This window comes from Salmo trutta, chromosome 14 (genome assembly GCF_901001165.1).
Source record: "Salmo trutta chromosome 14, fSalTru1.1, whole genome shotgun sequence".
Classification (NCBI taxonomy): Eukaryota; Metazoa; Chordata; class Actinopteri; order Salmoniformes; family Salmonidae; genus Salmo; species Salmo trutta.
In genome coordinates this window covers 80029257-80044740 of record NC_042970.1, presented here as the reverse complement: position 1 = coordinate 80044740, position 15484 = coordinate 80029257, and the positions used below count along the sequence as shown (strand labels likewise).

The 15484-nt window shown below is 44.0% G+C and overlaps 1 protein-coding gene across 1 annotated transcript; it reads left to right on the top strand.

Annotated features, from left to right (window-relative positions):
- Nucleotides 1-654: 654 nt before the first annotated feature.
- LOC115147544 (soluble calcium-activated nucleotidase 1) lies at nt 655-15435 on the top strand. Its single transcript, XM_029689776.1, has 6 exons — nt 655-844; nt 9073-9548; nt 10455-10581; nt 13503-13643; nt 13868-14071; nt 14309-15435. The coding sequence occupies exons 2-6, from the start codon at nt 9123-9125 to the stop codon at nt 14677-14679; spliced, it is 1269 nt and encodes a 422-aa protein (XP_029545636.1). The 5' UTR covers nt 655-844; nt 9073-9122; the 3' UTR covers nt 14680-15435.
- The last annotated feature ends 49 nt before the right edge of the window (nt 15436-15484 follow it).

Here is a 15484-nt window from a genome sequence, read left to right as displayed (position 1 = left end):
AATAATCTAGATTTGCACACTAAAATGTAGTAATTGTTTTATGTGGGTCATTATGCTTCTTTGTCTGGTAGCCTAAATGCTTGTTTACATTATTGTTTACATAACATGACTAGTAATAATGTTGGTGGGAGAATTATGTAAAGTATCACAATAATTGTGTATGTCATAGAAGTGTGCCAATTCTGTCAAAGCTTTCTGTTTGAGAAAATAGTGGTGAGTTTCAGAGACGGAACTGTCAGGGAAAACTGTGGTTGCAAGGGAAGGAGTCTAGCCTTTTCATAACCCTCATATGAAACGTTATAAATAGGATCATTGTTTTGGGGGAACATAATGTGTTCGACCAGAAAATAACGCGTTGTCCTAGAACGTTATTTTAATTCTACCACAGCAGCAGTTCTATTCGTTTCGTTTGGAGTTTTTAGGAAAATATTATTTATCTCTGAGTCTGAGTCTGAACTGTACTGTAACCACTTGTATGGACTGTACAGGTTATCCGAGAAGGTCAGGGTCAATGTGTTCAACTCAGCGCGACGGACAGAATATTTTAAGCAAACGCTGGGTCAAGCGACGCGGAAAGGAACGGACCAATGAGGAAGCTCGTTGGGATGCGTCGGGTAGGCGGTGCGGCGGCGGCTGTGTGTCGTCATGCGCGGCTGGCAAGTTGACAGAGTTTTCCAGAGTTTATTCCGCTCGCGCCAGGGAAGCAGCGACAAGGCGGAAGTAGAGCTGGCTGCCTCAACTCTCTTCCAGCGATGGAACAGTAGGGACCGAGAACCACCGAAACACCGCATAACCTCCTCCAAACAGCCGCTACGGGGGGACGCGGAGACCTCCCTCTCACCCAGTAAGTACGGCCTGTCTAAAGTATACCTGGTAAGTACGGCCTGTCTAAAGTATACCCGGTAAGTACGGTCTGTCCGAAGTATACACAGCCGTGCATAATAAAGTAACGGATAATTTCAACTGGCAAGCAATCTGGAGGCGGATTTATCAATGCTATCCAATAAGCTAGCCCCTAATGCTAAAGTTTTTGCACAAGCTAGCTAGGCGCTTGCTAAAAGTGGAATATACTTTCCGAAACTATTTCCGACCTTCTCTGACTTTTTCAGAGTTTCCATTGATTGACAGTCATTCACCTAGCTTTTGACGTAGCTCCTACATGTATCATAGCTAGACCTTGATCACGACTCTGTTCCATTACTTTACACATAGGAGTAATTGGACGAAGGGGTCTACAGTGGAGGTTTGTTAATAAGAGCCCAGACGCTCGGTCTGAACATTAACACGCATCGCTTGCGGTACGGTTTTGGAGCATAACCTTATCTTTCATATAAGCGAGGCATACTTTTCTCAAAACAAAAGGTTAAAGTGAAACACACCTTTTATAGGGTTAGGGTTGGTGTTCCCACAAGGTCATATCTCCATGTTACAGCTGTTTACGGAAGACAGACTGAAGAATGCGACATGCTAGTTGGCTATCTCGCATGCTCCGAACACTTACCTGTGTGTAACAGAAGGCCGCCAGAAACATGTTGTCGCTGAAATATATTGTCAGCTGCGACTGATGAAGCCGGTTAAAACAGTGTACAATAAGTGTATATTGTATGTATTTTGCATTTGTGAAATGATTTTGTGATATGAAAGTACAGGGCTGTATGTTTCTAGACCCATATCGCAATTGAGAATCGATTCACGTTTAGATGGAGTATTTGGCTGTTTTGGCTGCAGAGATGGTCTACCTCTGAAAATAGCATAAGGTCCTTGGACCTTAAGGAGTGAAGGTATCAAAGCTAACTAGTAGCGAGATAAGCATTTGGTCAGTCTGCTAGTTTGACAGTCACTAGTTTTGCCCCAAGATTACTGGGGTGTAATCATTACACCGATTCTATAGCAAAACGTTTAATCTGTTGCAAAACAAGAGTTTGTATTGGACAAATTTGGCTAGGTCCAAACATACAAGTATTATACACCATTTTAAAGATAACATTCTCCTTAATCCAACCACAGTGTCCGATTTCAAAAAGGCTTTACGGCGAAAGCATAAAATTAGATTATGTTAGGACAGTGCCGAGACAAGAAAAACCACACAGCCATTTTCCAAGCAAGAAGAGGTGTCACAAAAACCAGAAATACAGCTAAAATTAAGCACTAACCTTTGATGATCTTCATCAGATGACACTCCCAGGACTCAATGTTACAAAATACATGTATGTTTTGTTTGATAAAGTTCATATTTATATCCATAAACCCCATTTTACATTGGCGCGTGATGTTCAGAAAATGTATTCCCACCAAAATTACCGGTGAAAGAGCACATCAATTTACAAAAATACTCATCATAAACGTTGATAAAATTTACAACAGTCATTGAAAGAATTATAGATACACTTCTCCTTTATGCAACCGCTGTGTCAGATTTTAAAATAGCTTTACGGAGAAAGCACATTTTTCAATATTCTGAGTACATACCTCAACCATCAAAGCAAGCTATACAGTTACCCGCCAAGTTCTGGAGTCAACTAAACTCAGAATTAGTATTATAAATCTTCCCTTACCTTTGCTGATCTTCGTCGGAATGCACTCCCAGGACTCCTACTTCCACAAGAAATGTTATTTTTGTTCGAAATACTCCATATTTATGTCCAAATACCTCAGTTTTGTTCGCGCGTTCAGATCACTATCCAAAGGCATAACACGAGAGCGCAAAACCAGAGACGAAAAGTCAAATAGTTCCATTACCGTTCGTAGAAACATGTCAAACGATGTTTACAATCAATCCTTAGGGTCTTTTTAACATAAAGCTTCGATAGTATTCCAACCGGAGGAAAAAGAAGGAGCGGCGCGCCAAATGTACCCGCGCAGTAAACAACTCACTGGTCCCAGGCAGTCCACTGATTGACTGAGCTCCTATTCTCTGCCCGGTAACAGTAGACGGATGAAACAAGTTTCTAAAGGCTGTTGACAGCCAATGGAAGCCTTAGGAAGTGCAAAATGACCCCACAGACACTGTAGTTTGAACAGGGATTAGATAGAAAAACTACAAGTCACATCCTGGTTGGATTTTTTTCTCAGGTTTTTGCCTGCCAAATGAGTTCTGTTATACTCACAGACATCATTCAAACAGTTTTAGAAACTTCAGAGTGTTTTCTATCCAAATCTACTAATAATATGCATATCCCACCTTCTGGGCCCGAGAAGCAGGCAGTTTAATTTGGGCACGCCTTTCATCCGGACGTCAAAATACTGCCCCCTATCCTAGAGAAGTTTTAAACCGTTTCCATAATGAATACACCCCTTGTAGTCTGGCTAGATTTCTGGCTCCACCTCTCTTCCTGTCTTCGTGGCCATGATGTCTTGTTGGAGGGGACCTAGCTATATCAGGGGTGTCAAACTCTTTCAATAGAGTTTATGCAGGTTTTGTTGTTTCCTTTCAATGTTTCCGATTCAAGACGTAGACGACCAGGTGAGGGGAATCCCTAACATGATTGACATGTATAGGGGGCAGACAGTTCAACATACAGGGGTGATGCAGATAGGACATTGATCCTGCTTGGTAGTATATATGGTATAAACTAACATCAACCCGTTTGAATCTAGGAAAACCAGTTTAAACCAACACAAACTGGTTTGAGGCTAGTTTGATCTGATTTAGGAGATTCTTATCTGATTTTAGCCCAGTGTACTGTCATCAATATCCCACAGGTATCCCAAGCTGACCTCTAATACCATCTGATTGATTTAGTGAAGGGGAGTCCAACTCATTCCATGGAGGGCCCAGTGCCGGCTGGTTTTGTTATCTCCTTTCAACTTGTGTCCAGTTAAGACCTCGACAACCAGGTGAGGGGAGTTCCTAACTAATCAATGGCCTTAATTGATCAAGGTCGCAGTTGGCCAGGTCGTAGTTGTAAATGAGAACTTGCTCTCAACTAGCCTAAATAAAGGTGAAATAAAAACATTTAAAAAAAACATTTAAAAAATCAAATACAAGGGAGGAGCGAAAACCATCAGACACTCGGCCCTCCATGGAATGAGTTTGACCCGTGCCCTTCTTTTGACCTGGTAGTGCACTATACAGGGAATAGTGTGCCATTTGAGACATATCCATTGTGTTATAACAGCCTATTAGCGAGTGATTATATCACCATAACAACAGTGGTGGTTTTGCCTCTTATGTGTTGTTTGCTTATGGGTTAACGTTTCGTTATTTTGTGCTCTAGTCAATCAAACATTGTTACCTCATTTACCTGTATTAGGTTACATCACTTGGCTGCATCACAAATGGCACCTTATTCCCTATGTAGTGCTCTACTTTTGAACAGGGCACTATGGTAAAGTAGTGTACTATATAGGGAATAGGGTTCCATTTGGTACACACTTGGTTTGGAGTTTTTTTACTCTGTCATTATTGCACAGTTCTACCTTTCCTCTCACTGGCTAGAGAGAGAGGGATACAGGGCCGGAGAGAGGGATACAGGGCCGGAGAGAGGGATACAGGGCCGGAGAGAGGGATACAGGGCCGGAGAGAGGGATACAGGGCCGGAGAGAGGGATACAGGGCCGGAGAGAGGGATACAGGGCCAGAGAGAGGGATACAGGGCCGGAGAGAGGGATACAGGGCCAGAGAGATGGAGGGACAGAGGGAGGGATACAAAGACGGAGAGAGGTATAAAAGGAGAGAGAGAGAGGAAGAGATGGAAATCACTTGCTGGATGAGCGGGTGGCAGAGAGGATAGGGGGCTGGAGAAAGGAATGCGGGCAAGCGAAGGAGAGGAATATGCCTGTTGCTGAGCGCTCAGGAAGGAGGAGGAGAAATGGTGAATAACGGAACACAGCTGGATCTGAGAGAGGAAGAGATCAATAGTCCTCACAGCTGTTTTTTGTGGCAGGCAGGTTTGGGTTTACATGCAGTGTGAGGGCGGGGATTTGATGAGTGACTGCCTGAGTGAGAGAAAGTGAGTGTGTTTGTGTTTGTGTTAGAGGCACATGGTTTTGATAGGAGAGACCAGTGTTAGTCTCTTGTGGTCGGCTACCTCAGTAAGTCCTCACAGACTGGCTGATAACCTCATGATGATACATCCTACTCTCCTTACCTACACAGCTAACCTGTTGACATCTTTTATTTAACCTTTATTTAACTAGGCAAGTCAGTTAAGAGCAAATTCTCATTTACAATGATGGCCTACTTGTAAAGCCCCCCCGGCCAAACCCTCCCCTAACCCGGATGACGCTGGGAAAAATTGTGCGCCGCCCTATGGGACTCCCAATCACAGCCGGATGTGATACAGCCTGGAATAGAACCAGGGTCTGTAGTGACGCCTCTAGCACTGAGATGCAGTGCCTTAGACTGCTGCACCACTCAGCAGCCCTAAATGAAGTGGAACAGAACCAGTGTTTATGTAACAATTTTCTTTACAAAATGGCACCCTATTCCCTACATACTGCACTGCTTTTCAACCCTAAGGCCCCTGGTCAAAATAAGTGCCTTAAACAGGAAATATGGTGCCGTTTTGGACACATCCTACAGTGTTTAGTAATCATTTAGTCTCTCCTTGACCAGAGGCAGAGAGCATCAAGGGAGACGCCACTCCACAGCAGTTGGTTCCCCTTACAGAGCAAATGTGTGTTTCCCTGGGTTCAAATACTATTTAAAATCATTTCAAATACATTATCTGGGCTTGATTGAGCTTGCCTGGCACAGTGGAACCAATAGAATAGTTGCAAGCAGTCAAACCCCACCCATCCGGGACTCCAACATGCTAGAGAGCAAACGCTAAAAGTCTTTGAAAGATTTGAAATAGTATTTGAACCCTGGTACGTATTCTACAGTATTGTAGTGTCTAGCCCTTGACTGTCTTGTAGCATTGCTTGACTCAGTAGTACAAGTGAGTGGGTGCATAACTGTGACAGAAGAACAACGGAACTAGTACCTACCTGTCTCTACCTTTTTTAAGCCTGTTGCCCCTAGCAACCACGATGCAAGACATGCAGAGAACGGGTCATCTTGTCTGTACCACCCACACACACACACACACACACAGAGCCCTCTCCAGTTTCAACTGGAAGGCACCTGTTCCCTCTCCTCCACCCAGCCATGGCACCCTATTCCCTATATAGAGCCTTATGGGACCATGTCAACAGTAGTACACTACATACAGAATGGGTGTTCAGGTACCACACCTGTGTTCAGGTAGGGGGAAGTTGCCCCTAGACTCTGTTGTTGGGTCAGTTTGGTATTTTCCATACTTCTAGTTAAAGATAGGACTGGGGTAGGTGAAGCTGATTCTAGATCTGTACCTAGTGGTAAACTACACCCAGAAGCGCTGGTAGCCCAGGGTCATATTCATTAGTGCAAACATGTTGCAACAAGAAATGTTATGCAAAGTAAACTGAGATTCTTTCCTATTGGATAAGTTCAGTTTCTGTCTGTTTTCTTTCGTTTAATGTCTAGTGAATACGACCCAGTCCTGGGGAGCCTTGTTCAGTCACTAGCTGGTTTAGTGTCTAGTGAATACGACCCAGTCCTGGGGAGCCTTGTTCAGTCACTAGCTGGTTTAGTGTCTAGTGAATACGACCCAGTCCTGGGGAGCCTTGTTCAGTCACTAGCTGGTTTAGTGTCTAGTGAATACGACCCAGTCCTGGGGAGCCTTGTTCAGTCACTAGCTGGTTTAGTGTCTAGTGAATACGACCCAGTCCTGGGGAGCCTTGTTCAGTCACTAGCTGGTTTAGTGTCTAGTGAATACGGCCCAGTTTTGGGGAGCCTTGTTCAGTCACTAGCTGGTTTAGTGTCTAGTGAATACGACCCAGTCCTGGGGAGCCTTGTTCAGTCACTAGCTGGTTTAGTGTCTAGTGAATACGACCCAGTCCTAGAGAGCCTTGTTCAGTCACTAGCTGGTTTAGTGTCTAGTGAATACGACCCAGTCCTGGGGAGCCTTGTTCAGTCACTAGCTGGTTTAGTGTCTAGTGAATACGACCCAGTCCTGGGGAGCCTTGTTCAGTCACTAGCTGGTTTAGTGTCTAGTGAATACGACCCAGTCCTGGGGAGCCTTGTTCAGTCACTAGCTGGTTTAGTGTCTAGTGAATACGACCCAGTCCTGGGGAGCCTTATTCAGTCACTAGCTGGTTTAGTGTCTAGTGAATACGACCCAGTCCTGGGGAGCCTTGTTCAGTCACTAGCTGGTTTAGTGTCTAGTGAATACGACCCAGTCCTGGGGAGCCTTGTTCAGTCACTAGCTGGTTTAGTGTCTAGTGAATACGACCCAGTCCTGGGGAGCCTTGTTCAGTCACTAGCTGGTTTAGTGTCTAGTGTACGACCCAGTCCTGGGGAGCCTTGTTCAGTCACTAGCTGGTTTCCATCTAATTTGCTGACAGATCTTCATGCAAATATAAAAAAATCTGCGTAAAGAAACATTTTAGCATTTTCCCAACAGTGGGGTTTCCACCAATCAGACTTGTTGCGGTTAAAAGTTAGTGCTTGATGACTTGGTGAACAAAATGTACTTTTTAACTTCCATTTTTATTTGGTACATGAAAACTTAAAGTTCAATGTGTTTCCATAACATTTTCACCTCCACGTGTTCTCTAGCCAACAGCTGACACATGCAGTGTGGGTAGGATATCTACATTGTGATGTTATTATGGATAAGAGCCAGAGGATTTTATTTGTCAAGCGGCAGTTAAGCATCAATAATTATGTCACCAGAATAAGACCCTGGATATTTATTGATCACCGTGCACTTTCCCCACCCTGTGAAGTTCATGGTAACTTATTTCATCTGTAGCCTGATAAACGGCATGCTGTCCTAACGAGTCTTAGTGAGAGGACCACACACACCATCTCATCACGTGACTCCATGTTTACTTCCATATGATGGATAATAAACCAATATTTGCTGATAAAGGCATTTCCACCACCATCTCTCGCATAATACATTTCACAGACACAAAAAGATCCCACCATGTCGAACGAACAAATTATCTCTCGGAATTAATAAAATTGTACCGAAACTACCTGTTTCCATCTCAGCTGTTGTGATTTATTTTTCATTTTCATAAGGGATGACTTTACTGTGGATTGAAACATGGTTAGTGGAATGGACATTTTGACTAGTGCTCAGCACCAGGCTGCAGTATAACAATAAACAGTGGACAATATAATGCTCAGCACCAGGCTGCAGTATAACAATAAACAGTGGACAATATAATGCTCAGCACCAGGCTGCAGTATAACAATTAACAGTGGACAATATAATGCTCAGCACCAGGCTGCAGTATAACAATAAACAGTGGACAATATAGTGCTCAGCACCAGGCTGCAGTATAACAATAAACAGGGGACAATATAATGCTCAGCACCAGGCTGCAGTATAACAATAAACAGTGGACAATATAATGCTCAGCACCAGGCTGCAGTATAACAATAAACAGTGGACAATATAATGCTCAGCACCAGGCTGCAGTATAACAATAAACAGTGGACAATATAATGCTCAGCACCAGGCTGCAGTATAACAATAAACAGTGGACAATATAATGCTCAGCACCAGGCTGCAGTATAACAATAAACAGTGGACAATATAATGCTCAGCACCAGGCTGCAGTATAACAATAAACAGTGGACAATATAATGCTCAGCACCAGGCTGCAGTATAACAATAAACAGTGGACAATATAATGCTCAGCACCAGGCTGCAGTATAACAATAAACAGTGGACAATATAATGCTCAGCACCAGGCTGCAGTATAACAATAAACAGTGGGACAATATAATGCTCAGCACCAGGCTGCAGTATAACAATAAACAGTGGACAATATAATGCTCAGCACCAGGCTGCAGTATAACAATAAACAGTGGACAATATAATGAAATGAACATTTACTCTCTTCCTCTTCCCTTTTCCACTCCTTTTCTTTTTCCAATTCTCTTTCCCCTTTTACCCCCTGCATCTCTGGCTACTTTCTCTCTGTCCATCTCTCTCTCTCTCTCTCTCTCTCTCTCTCTCTCTCTCTCTCTTTCTCTCTCTTGCCTCTCTCTAACCCGTCCCTTCTTTCCCCTCCCCCATGTCCATTATCTCAGGGTATAATTCAGAGCTGGGACGTGGTGGTGGACCTGATGATTCCAGTTCCATGAATTCCCTGCGGATCTCCGTTCGAGGCCTTCCTGCCCTGGCCTTCATGGCCGGCGCCGCCTCCGACCCCCGCTTCCGCCTAAAATGGAGGGCCATCACCGTGGCAACACTCCTCGCCCTCGCCCTGCTGCTCTACCTGCACCAGACAACGGGGGTCGGAACTGGCGGCAATGACGTCTTTGGCGGCTTCCATCACCACGGTAACGGGGCGCACAGCTGGTGGACGAACAATGTCAATGAAGTAAATAATAATGGTAACCGTCAACCGGTGGCTGCAGTGGGATCCAACGGCGGCGTCAACTCAAAGAATAAACACTACAACGACACATATCCTCTCAGCCCGCCGGAGAGGACGGCGTCCGGGAGCATCCGGTACCGTATTGGGCTGATCGCCGACTTGGACACGGCCTCAAGGAGCACCAAGGTATTTAAATCATGCTCAAAAACCCACATTTCAGCTTTATCCGTCATTAGACTGTGTTTTTGTTCTTTATTTATTATTATTTTTTTCATTTATTACATTTTATATAAAAAAAACTATATATATATATATTTTTTTTATAAATCTCCCCAATTTCGTGGAATCCAATTGTCTCATCGCTGCAACTCCCGTACGGACTCGGGAGAGGCGAAGGCCAAGATGCCGTGTGTCCTCCGAAACACGACCCAGCCAAGCCGCACTGCTTCTTGACACAATGCCCGCTTAACCCGAAAGCCAGCTGCACCAATGTGTCGGAGGAAACACCGTACACCTGGTGACCGTGTCAGCATGCACTGCTCCCGGCCCGCCACAGGAGTCGCTAGTGCACGATGGAACAAGGACATCCTGCCGGCCAAACCTTCCCCTAACCCGGACGACGCTGGGCCAATTGTGCGCCGCCTCATGGGTCTCCTGGTCGCGGCCGGCTGCGACAGAGCCTGGACTCGAACCAGGATCTCTAGTGGCACAGCTAGCAGTGCGATGCCACAGCTCCACTCGGGAGGCCTATGTGTTTATGTTATTTTATTCATCACTTTATTTCTTTCATTTAACTATTTTACTCTGAAGTGTGTGGGGATTTTAAGTGTACTCAAAATAAAATGTGATTGGATTTCATGTTAATTCAACAAGCTTATTTTATTTTAAGGAGCAGACGTGTTTAGCTACATCAGGGATTAATACAGTATTTTTAAATTTATTTTAGGAGTAGAATAAGATAAATAATTTATGTCCTGTAGGGTCAGACGTGGTTCAGCTACATGGTAAAGTAAAGTATTTATCTCATGTCCTGTAGGGTCAGACGTGGTTCAGCTACATGCTAAAATAAAGTATTTATCTCATGTCCTGTAGGGTCAGACGTGGTTCAGCGTCATGCGGAGGGGCCACCTGGTGGTGTCTGAGAGTGGGGACAGAGTGGAGGTGGAGTGGGACGCAGACAGCCTGACCCTGGAGAGCCACCTGGCTGAGAAGGGACGAGGTGGTTTCAATTACTGTGGTTCCATCTAAAATGGCACTCTCTTCCCTATTTAGTGCGCCACTTAGTAGTGCAGTATATAGTGAATAGGGTGCCATTTGGGACTCGAACCGTGTTGAACCATTTATTCAAATGGCTTCAATGCTTTTTTATATCAGCATTTGTCACAAACTGCTTTTAAAGCTGCAATATGTCACTTTTTGGGGCGACCCAACCAAATTCACATAGAAATGCGTGTTATAGATCTGTAGTTCTCATTGAAAGCAAGTCTAAGAAGCGGTAGATCTGTCCTATGTGTGCCATTTCTATGCTTCCTGTTCTTAAGTTTTAGATTCTCTACACTATTACCTGCGTTTTGTCACAACTATTAGAATTGTAGCAACCAGGAAATGGCGGAGTGATTTCTGCATAGTGCGTCTTTACAGTAACCCGGCCTAGACCCCAAAGACTAAGCAGAAGAGGAGAATGGTTTAAACCAGGGGTTTAAACCATGTTTTTAATCTATTCAACTTGTCAACTAATCATCAAACCGTCAACTAGGTGAATCAGGTGAGCTAGTTCTACAATGGAATTGTGAAACGTCCGAGGTTCCACGAGGAGAGGTTAGAAAGCCAGTGGTTTAAACCACTGTGTTGTGTTCTCTTTGCCTGGCTGCCAGACCACTCTGATTCTGCTCTCTTGCCAACTCCTTATGGAACCGTCATGCTGTGTAAGGAGTGGCTAGAGAGCAGAGACGGACTGGCAGCCAGGCTAGGATCACATAACAGTAGTTGGAATGTGCTCTCCTTTCTTCTGTCATATGAGAAGTATAAATCTTCAGAAAGTATTCATATTCCATGACTTATTCCACATTTTATTGTTATAGCCTGAATTCAACAGATTTAATAATGTTTTTCCTCCCATCCGTCTACACACAATACCCCGTAATGACAAAGTGAAAACATTTATTGAAAAGGAAATCCAGAAATATCTCATTTACATAAGTATTCACACCCTTCAGTCAACACATGTTAGAATCACCTTTGGCAGCGATTACAGCTGTGAGTCTTTCTGGGTAAGTTTCTAAGAGCTTTGCACAACTGGATTGTACAATATTTGCCTCATTAATTTTAAAATTATTCAAGCTCTGTCAAATTGGTTGTTGATCATTGCTAGACAACCAAGTCTTGCCATCAAATTTAAAGTAGATTTAATTCAAAACTGTAACTCGGCCACTCAGGAACATTCACTGTCTTCTCGGTAAGCAACTCCAGTGTAGATTTGACCTTGTGTTTTAGGTTATTGTCCTGCTGAAAGGTGAATTTATCTCCCAGTGTCTGTTGGAAAGCAGACTGAACCAGGTTTTCCTCTAGGATTTTGCCTGTGCTTAGCTCTATTCCATTTCTTGTTTATCCTGAAAACTTACTCAGTCCTTAACAATTACAAGCATACCCATAACATGACGCAGCCACCACTATGCTTAAAAATATGGACAGTGGTACTCTGTAATATGTTTGGGACAAATCCAATGCAACACTTTGTATTCAGGACAAAAAGTTAATTGCTTTGCCACATTATTTGCAGTATTACTTGTTTAGTGCCTTGTTGCAAACAGGATGCATGTTTTGGAATATTTTTTATTCTGTACAGCCTTCCTCCTTTTCACTCTGTCAATTAGGTTAGTATTGTGGAGTAACTACAATGTTGTTGATCCATCCTCAATTTTCTCCTATCACAGCCATTAAACTCTGTAACTGTTTTAATGTCACCATTGCCTCATTGTGAAATCCATTAGTGGTTTCCTTCCTCTCCGGAAACTGAGTTAGGAAGGATGCCTGTATTTTTGTAGTGACTGGGTGTACTGATACACCATCCAAAGTGTAACTAATAACTTTACCATGCTCAAAGGGATATTCAATGTCTGCTTTTTATGTTTACCCATCTACCAATAGGTGCCCTTCTTGGTAAGGCATTGGAAAACCTCCCAGGTCTTTGTGGTTGAATCTCTGTTTGAAATCCACTGCTCGACTGAGGGACCTTAAAGATAATTGTATGTGTGGGGTACAGAGGGGCGGCAGGTAGCCTAGTGGTCAGAGCGTTGGGCCAGTAACCGAAAGGTTACTAGATCGAATCCCCCAGAAGACAAGGTAAAAATTTGTCGTTCTGCCCCTGAACACTATTCCTAGGCCGTCATTGTAAATAAAAATTTGTTCTTAACTGACTTGCCTTGTTAAATAAAGATAAAAACATGTAAATAAAAGATGAGGTAGTCATTCAAAAATCATGTTAAAGAATATTATTGCACACAGAGTGAGTTCATGCAACTTATGTGACTTGTTAAGTATATTTTTATTTCTGAACTTATTTTAGGCTTGCCATAACAAAGGGGTTGAATACTTATTGACTCAAGACATTTCAGCTTAGCATTTTTAATTAATTAGTAAAAATGTCTAAAAACATTCCACTTTGACATTGAGGTATTGTGTGTAGTCCAGTGACACAAAAATCTAAATTTAATCCATTTTAAATTCAGGCTGTAACACAACAACATATGGAAAAAGTTAAGGAGTGTGAATACTTTCTGTACTTAATATTAATGAAGGCTGCTCTGGGTGCATTATATTGACCGACCGATCATTTTATTGTCTGACTGATCATTATATTGACCGACTGATCATCATATTGACTGACTGATCATCATATTGTCTGACTGATCATCATATTGTCTGACTGATCATCATATTGACCGACTGATCATCATATTGACCGACTGATCATCATATTGACTGACTGATCATCATATTGACCGATCATTATATTGACTGACTGATCATCATATTGACTGACTGATCATCATATTGACTGACTGATCATCATATTGACTGACTGATCATCATACTGACCGACTGATCATCATATTGACTGACTGATCATTATACCCCCAGGTATGGAGCTGTCGGAGCTAGTTGCGTTCAACGGTCACCTGTACAGTGTGGACGACCGTACAGGAGTTGTCTACAGGATAGAGGGGAACCAGGCGGTACCCTGGGTTATACTGACTGATGGAGACGGGTCTGTCTCAAAAGGTCAGTTGTGTGTGTGTGTGTGTGTGTGTGTGTGTGTGTGTGTGTGTGTGTGTGTGTGTGTGTGTGTGTGTGTGTGTGTGTGTGTGTGTGTGTGTGTGGGGGGGGGCTCAAAACAGAGTTGCCGGCTCTGAAGGATGTGTCTGTACGTGGGGGGGGGGGTCTAGGTAAAGAGTGGATCACCAGGACCATACTGTAATAACCTCTAACCCTTGACCTCTGTGTAGGGTTCAAGGCGGAGTGGCTGGCGGTGAAGGATGAGTGCCTCTACGTGGGTGGTCTGGGTAAAGAGTGGACGACCACTACCGGAGAGTTCATCAACGACAACCCCCAATGGATCAAGGTGGTGGGTTACCGCGGCGACGTGGAACACGAGAACTGGGTGCCGCGTTACAACGCCCTGCGCAGCGCAGCCGGGATTCACCCGCCAGGTGAGGGAGGGGGGGCGGAGTCTAATACACCTGTCTTTAATCCTCTTGGTTCCTGGAAGAATGTATGACGCACCCTTTAATGTTTGTGTCACGTTAACTCTCTCTGTTCCTCTGAAGATGTCACCTTTCTATTGTCTCTTCTCCGAGGCGACCTGATGCACCAAGTCAGTTGTGTGGAAAAACACTCCCTCGATCATCTCACACTTTCTCTCCCCTTTCTCTCGTTCTCCCGTCCAGGTTACCTGATCCATGAGTCGGCGGCGTGGTCCGACCGCCTCCAGCGCTGGTTCTTCCTCCCCCGCCGCGCCAGCTCCGAACGCTACGATGAGATCGCCGACGAGCGCCGCGCCACCAACCTCCTCCTCTCCTGCCCCTCGGACTTCGGCGACATCACCGTGGGGCGCGCTGGACCCCTCCACCCAACACACGGTTTCTCCTCGTTCAAGTTCGTACCGGACACCGACGATCAGATCGTACTAGCGTTGAAGTCGGAGGAGGACGCGGGGAAGATAGCGACGTATATCCTGGCGTTTACGTTAGACGGGAGGATGTTACTGCCAGAGACGAAGATAGGAGACCTGAAGTATGAAGGACTGGAGTTTATTTAAAATGGAGGGATGGGAAGGAGAGAGACTGGAGAGAGGGTTGGATGCAGAATACAACAGGACAGGTTGTTAGAACTTAAACATCACCTACCTGTGACCTGACACACCTGTGAGGTAGTGTGATGAGGTAGGAGGACTCTGTTCCAGGAAGGGTTAAGGTCCCGGTCATCAACAAGGTTGTCCAGAAAAACGACTAGTGTTTGACAGACACCCTAAGATTCTTCACATGGGCAACTTCCTGCCCCCCAAAGGAGTCTGGGTAATGTAGTCCACTAAGTCTGGGTTTAAACAGGCAGCCCAATTCTGAGGTTTTTACCCATCACATCTGACTGGTCAACATAATTGGCTGCATATCTAAACGCAGCCGAAGAAGACCTATAGTTGAACAGTGGTCAAACAACAGTGACGCTCACAGGAACAAAAATACTAAAATTGACAGGGTTGTGTTCAGTCGGCACAAATCGGAAACATTTTAAAACTGAGCATTAATTACCTGAAGTTGTCCAATAAGGCCAGTAATTTTGGGGGTTTTCTGTTAATGTATATTTTTTTTTTACGTTTGACTTCTGAAGAGGACCCTTGTTTAAAGTAACACTGCCTCAAACGCAGAACTTAGATGACGTTGGGTTGTCAACATTTGCCATACGTTGAACAGACTACTGAATAAGATGCATGATGTTCTTCCACCAGCTGTTATGTTTATAACTTGTTTTCTCTCTTAAAACAGAACACCTCATTAAAATGTTCATTGTTATGTCATTCTGGTTCTTCATCTGAGTTGGTTGAATAATGGACAGTTTACCACAGA

Excerpts from the sequence above, each read along its gene's own strand:
- LOC115147544 (XM_029689776.1), top strand. The coding sequence starts at position 9,123 with ATGAATTCCCTGCGGATCTCCGTTCGAGGCCTTCCTGCCCTGGCCTTC. Across the intron at positions 13,644-13,867 it reads AGACGGGTCTGTCTCAAAAG|GGTTCAAGGCGGAGTGGCTG; the intron begins GTCAGTTGTGTG and ends ACCTCTGTGTAG. Across the intron at positions 14,072-14,308 it reads AGCCGGGATTCACCCGCCAG|GTTACCTGATCCATGAGTCG; the intron begins GTGAGGGAGGGG and ends TCTCCCGTCCAG.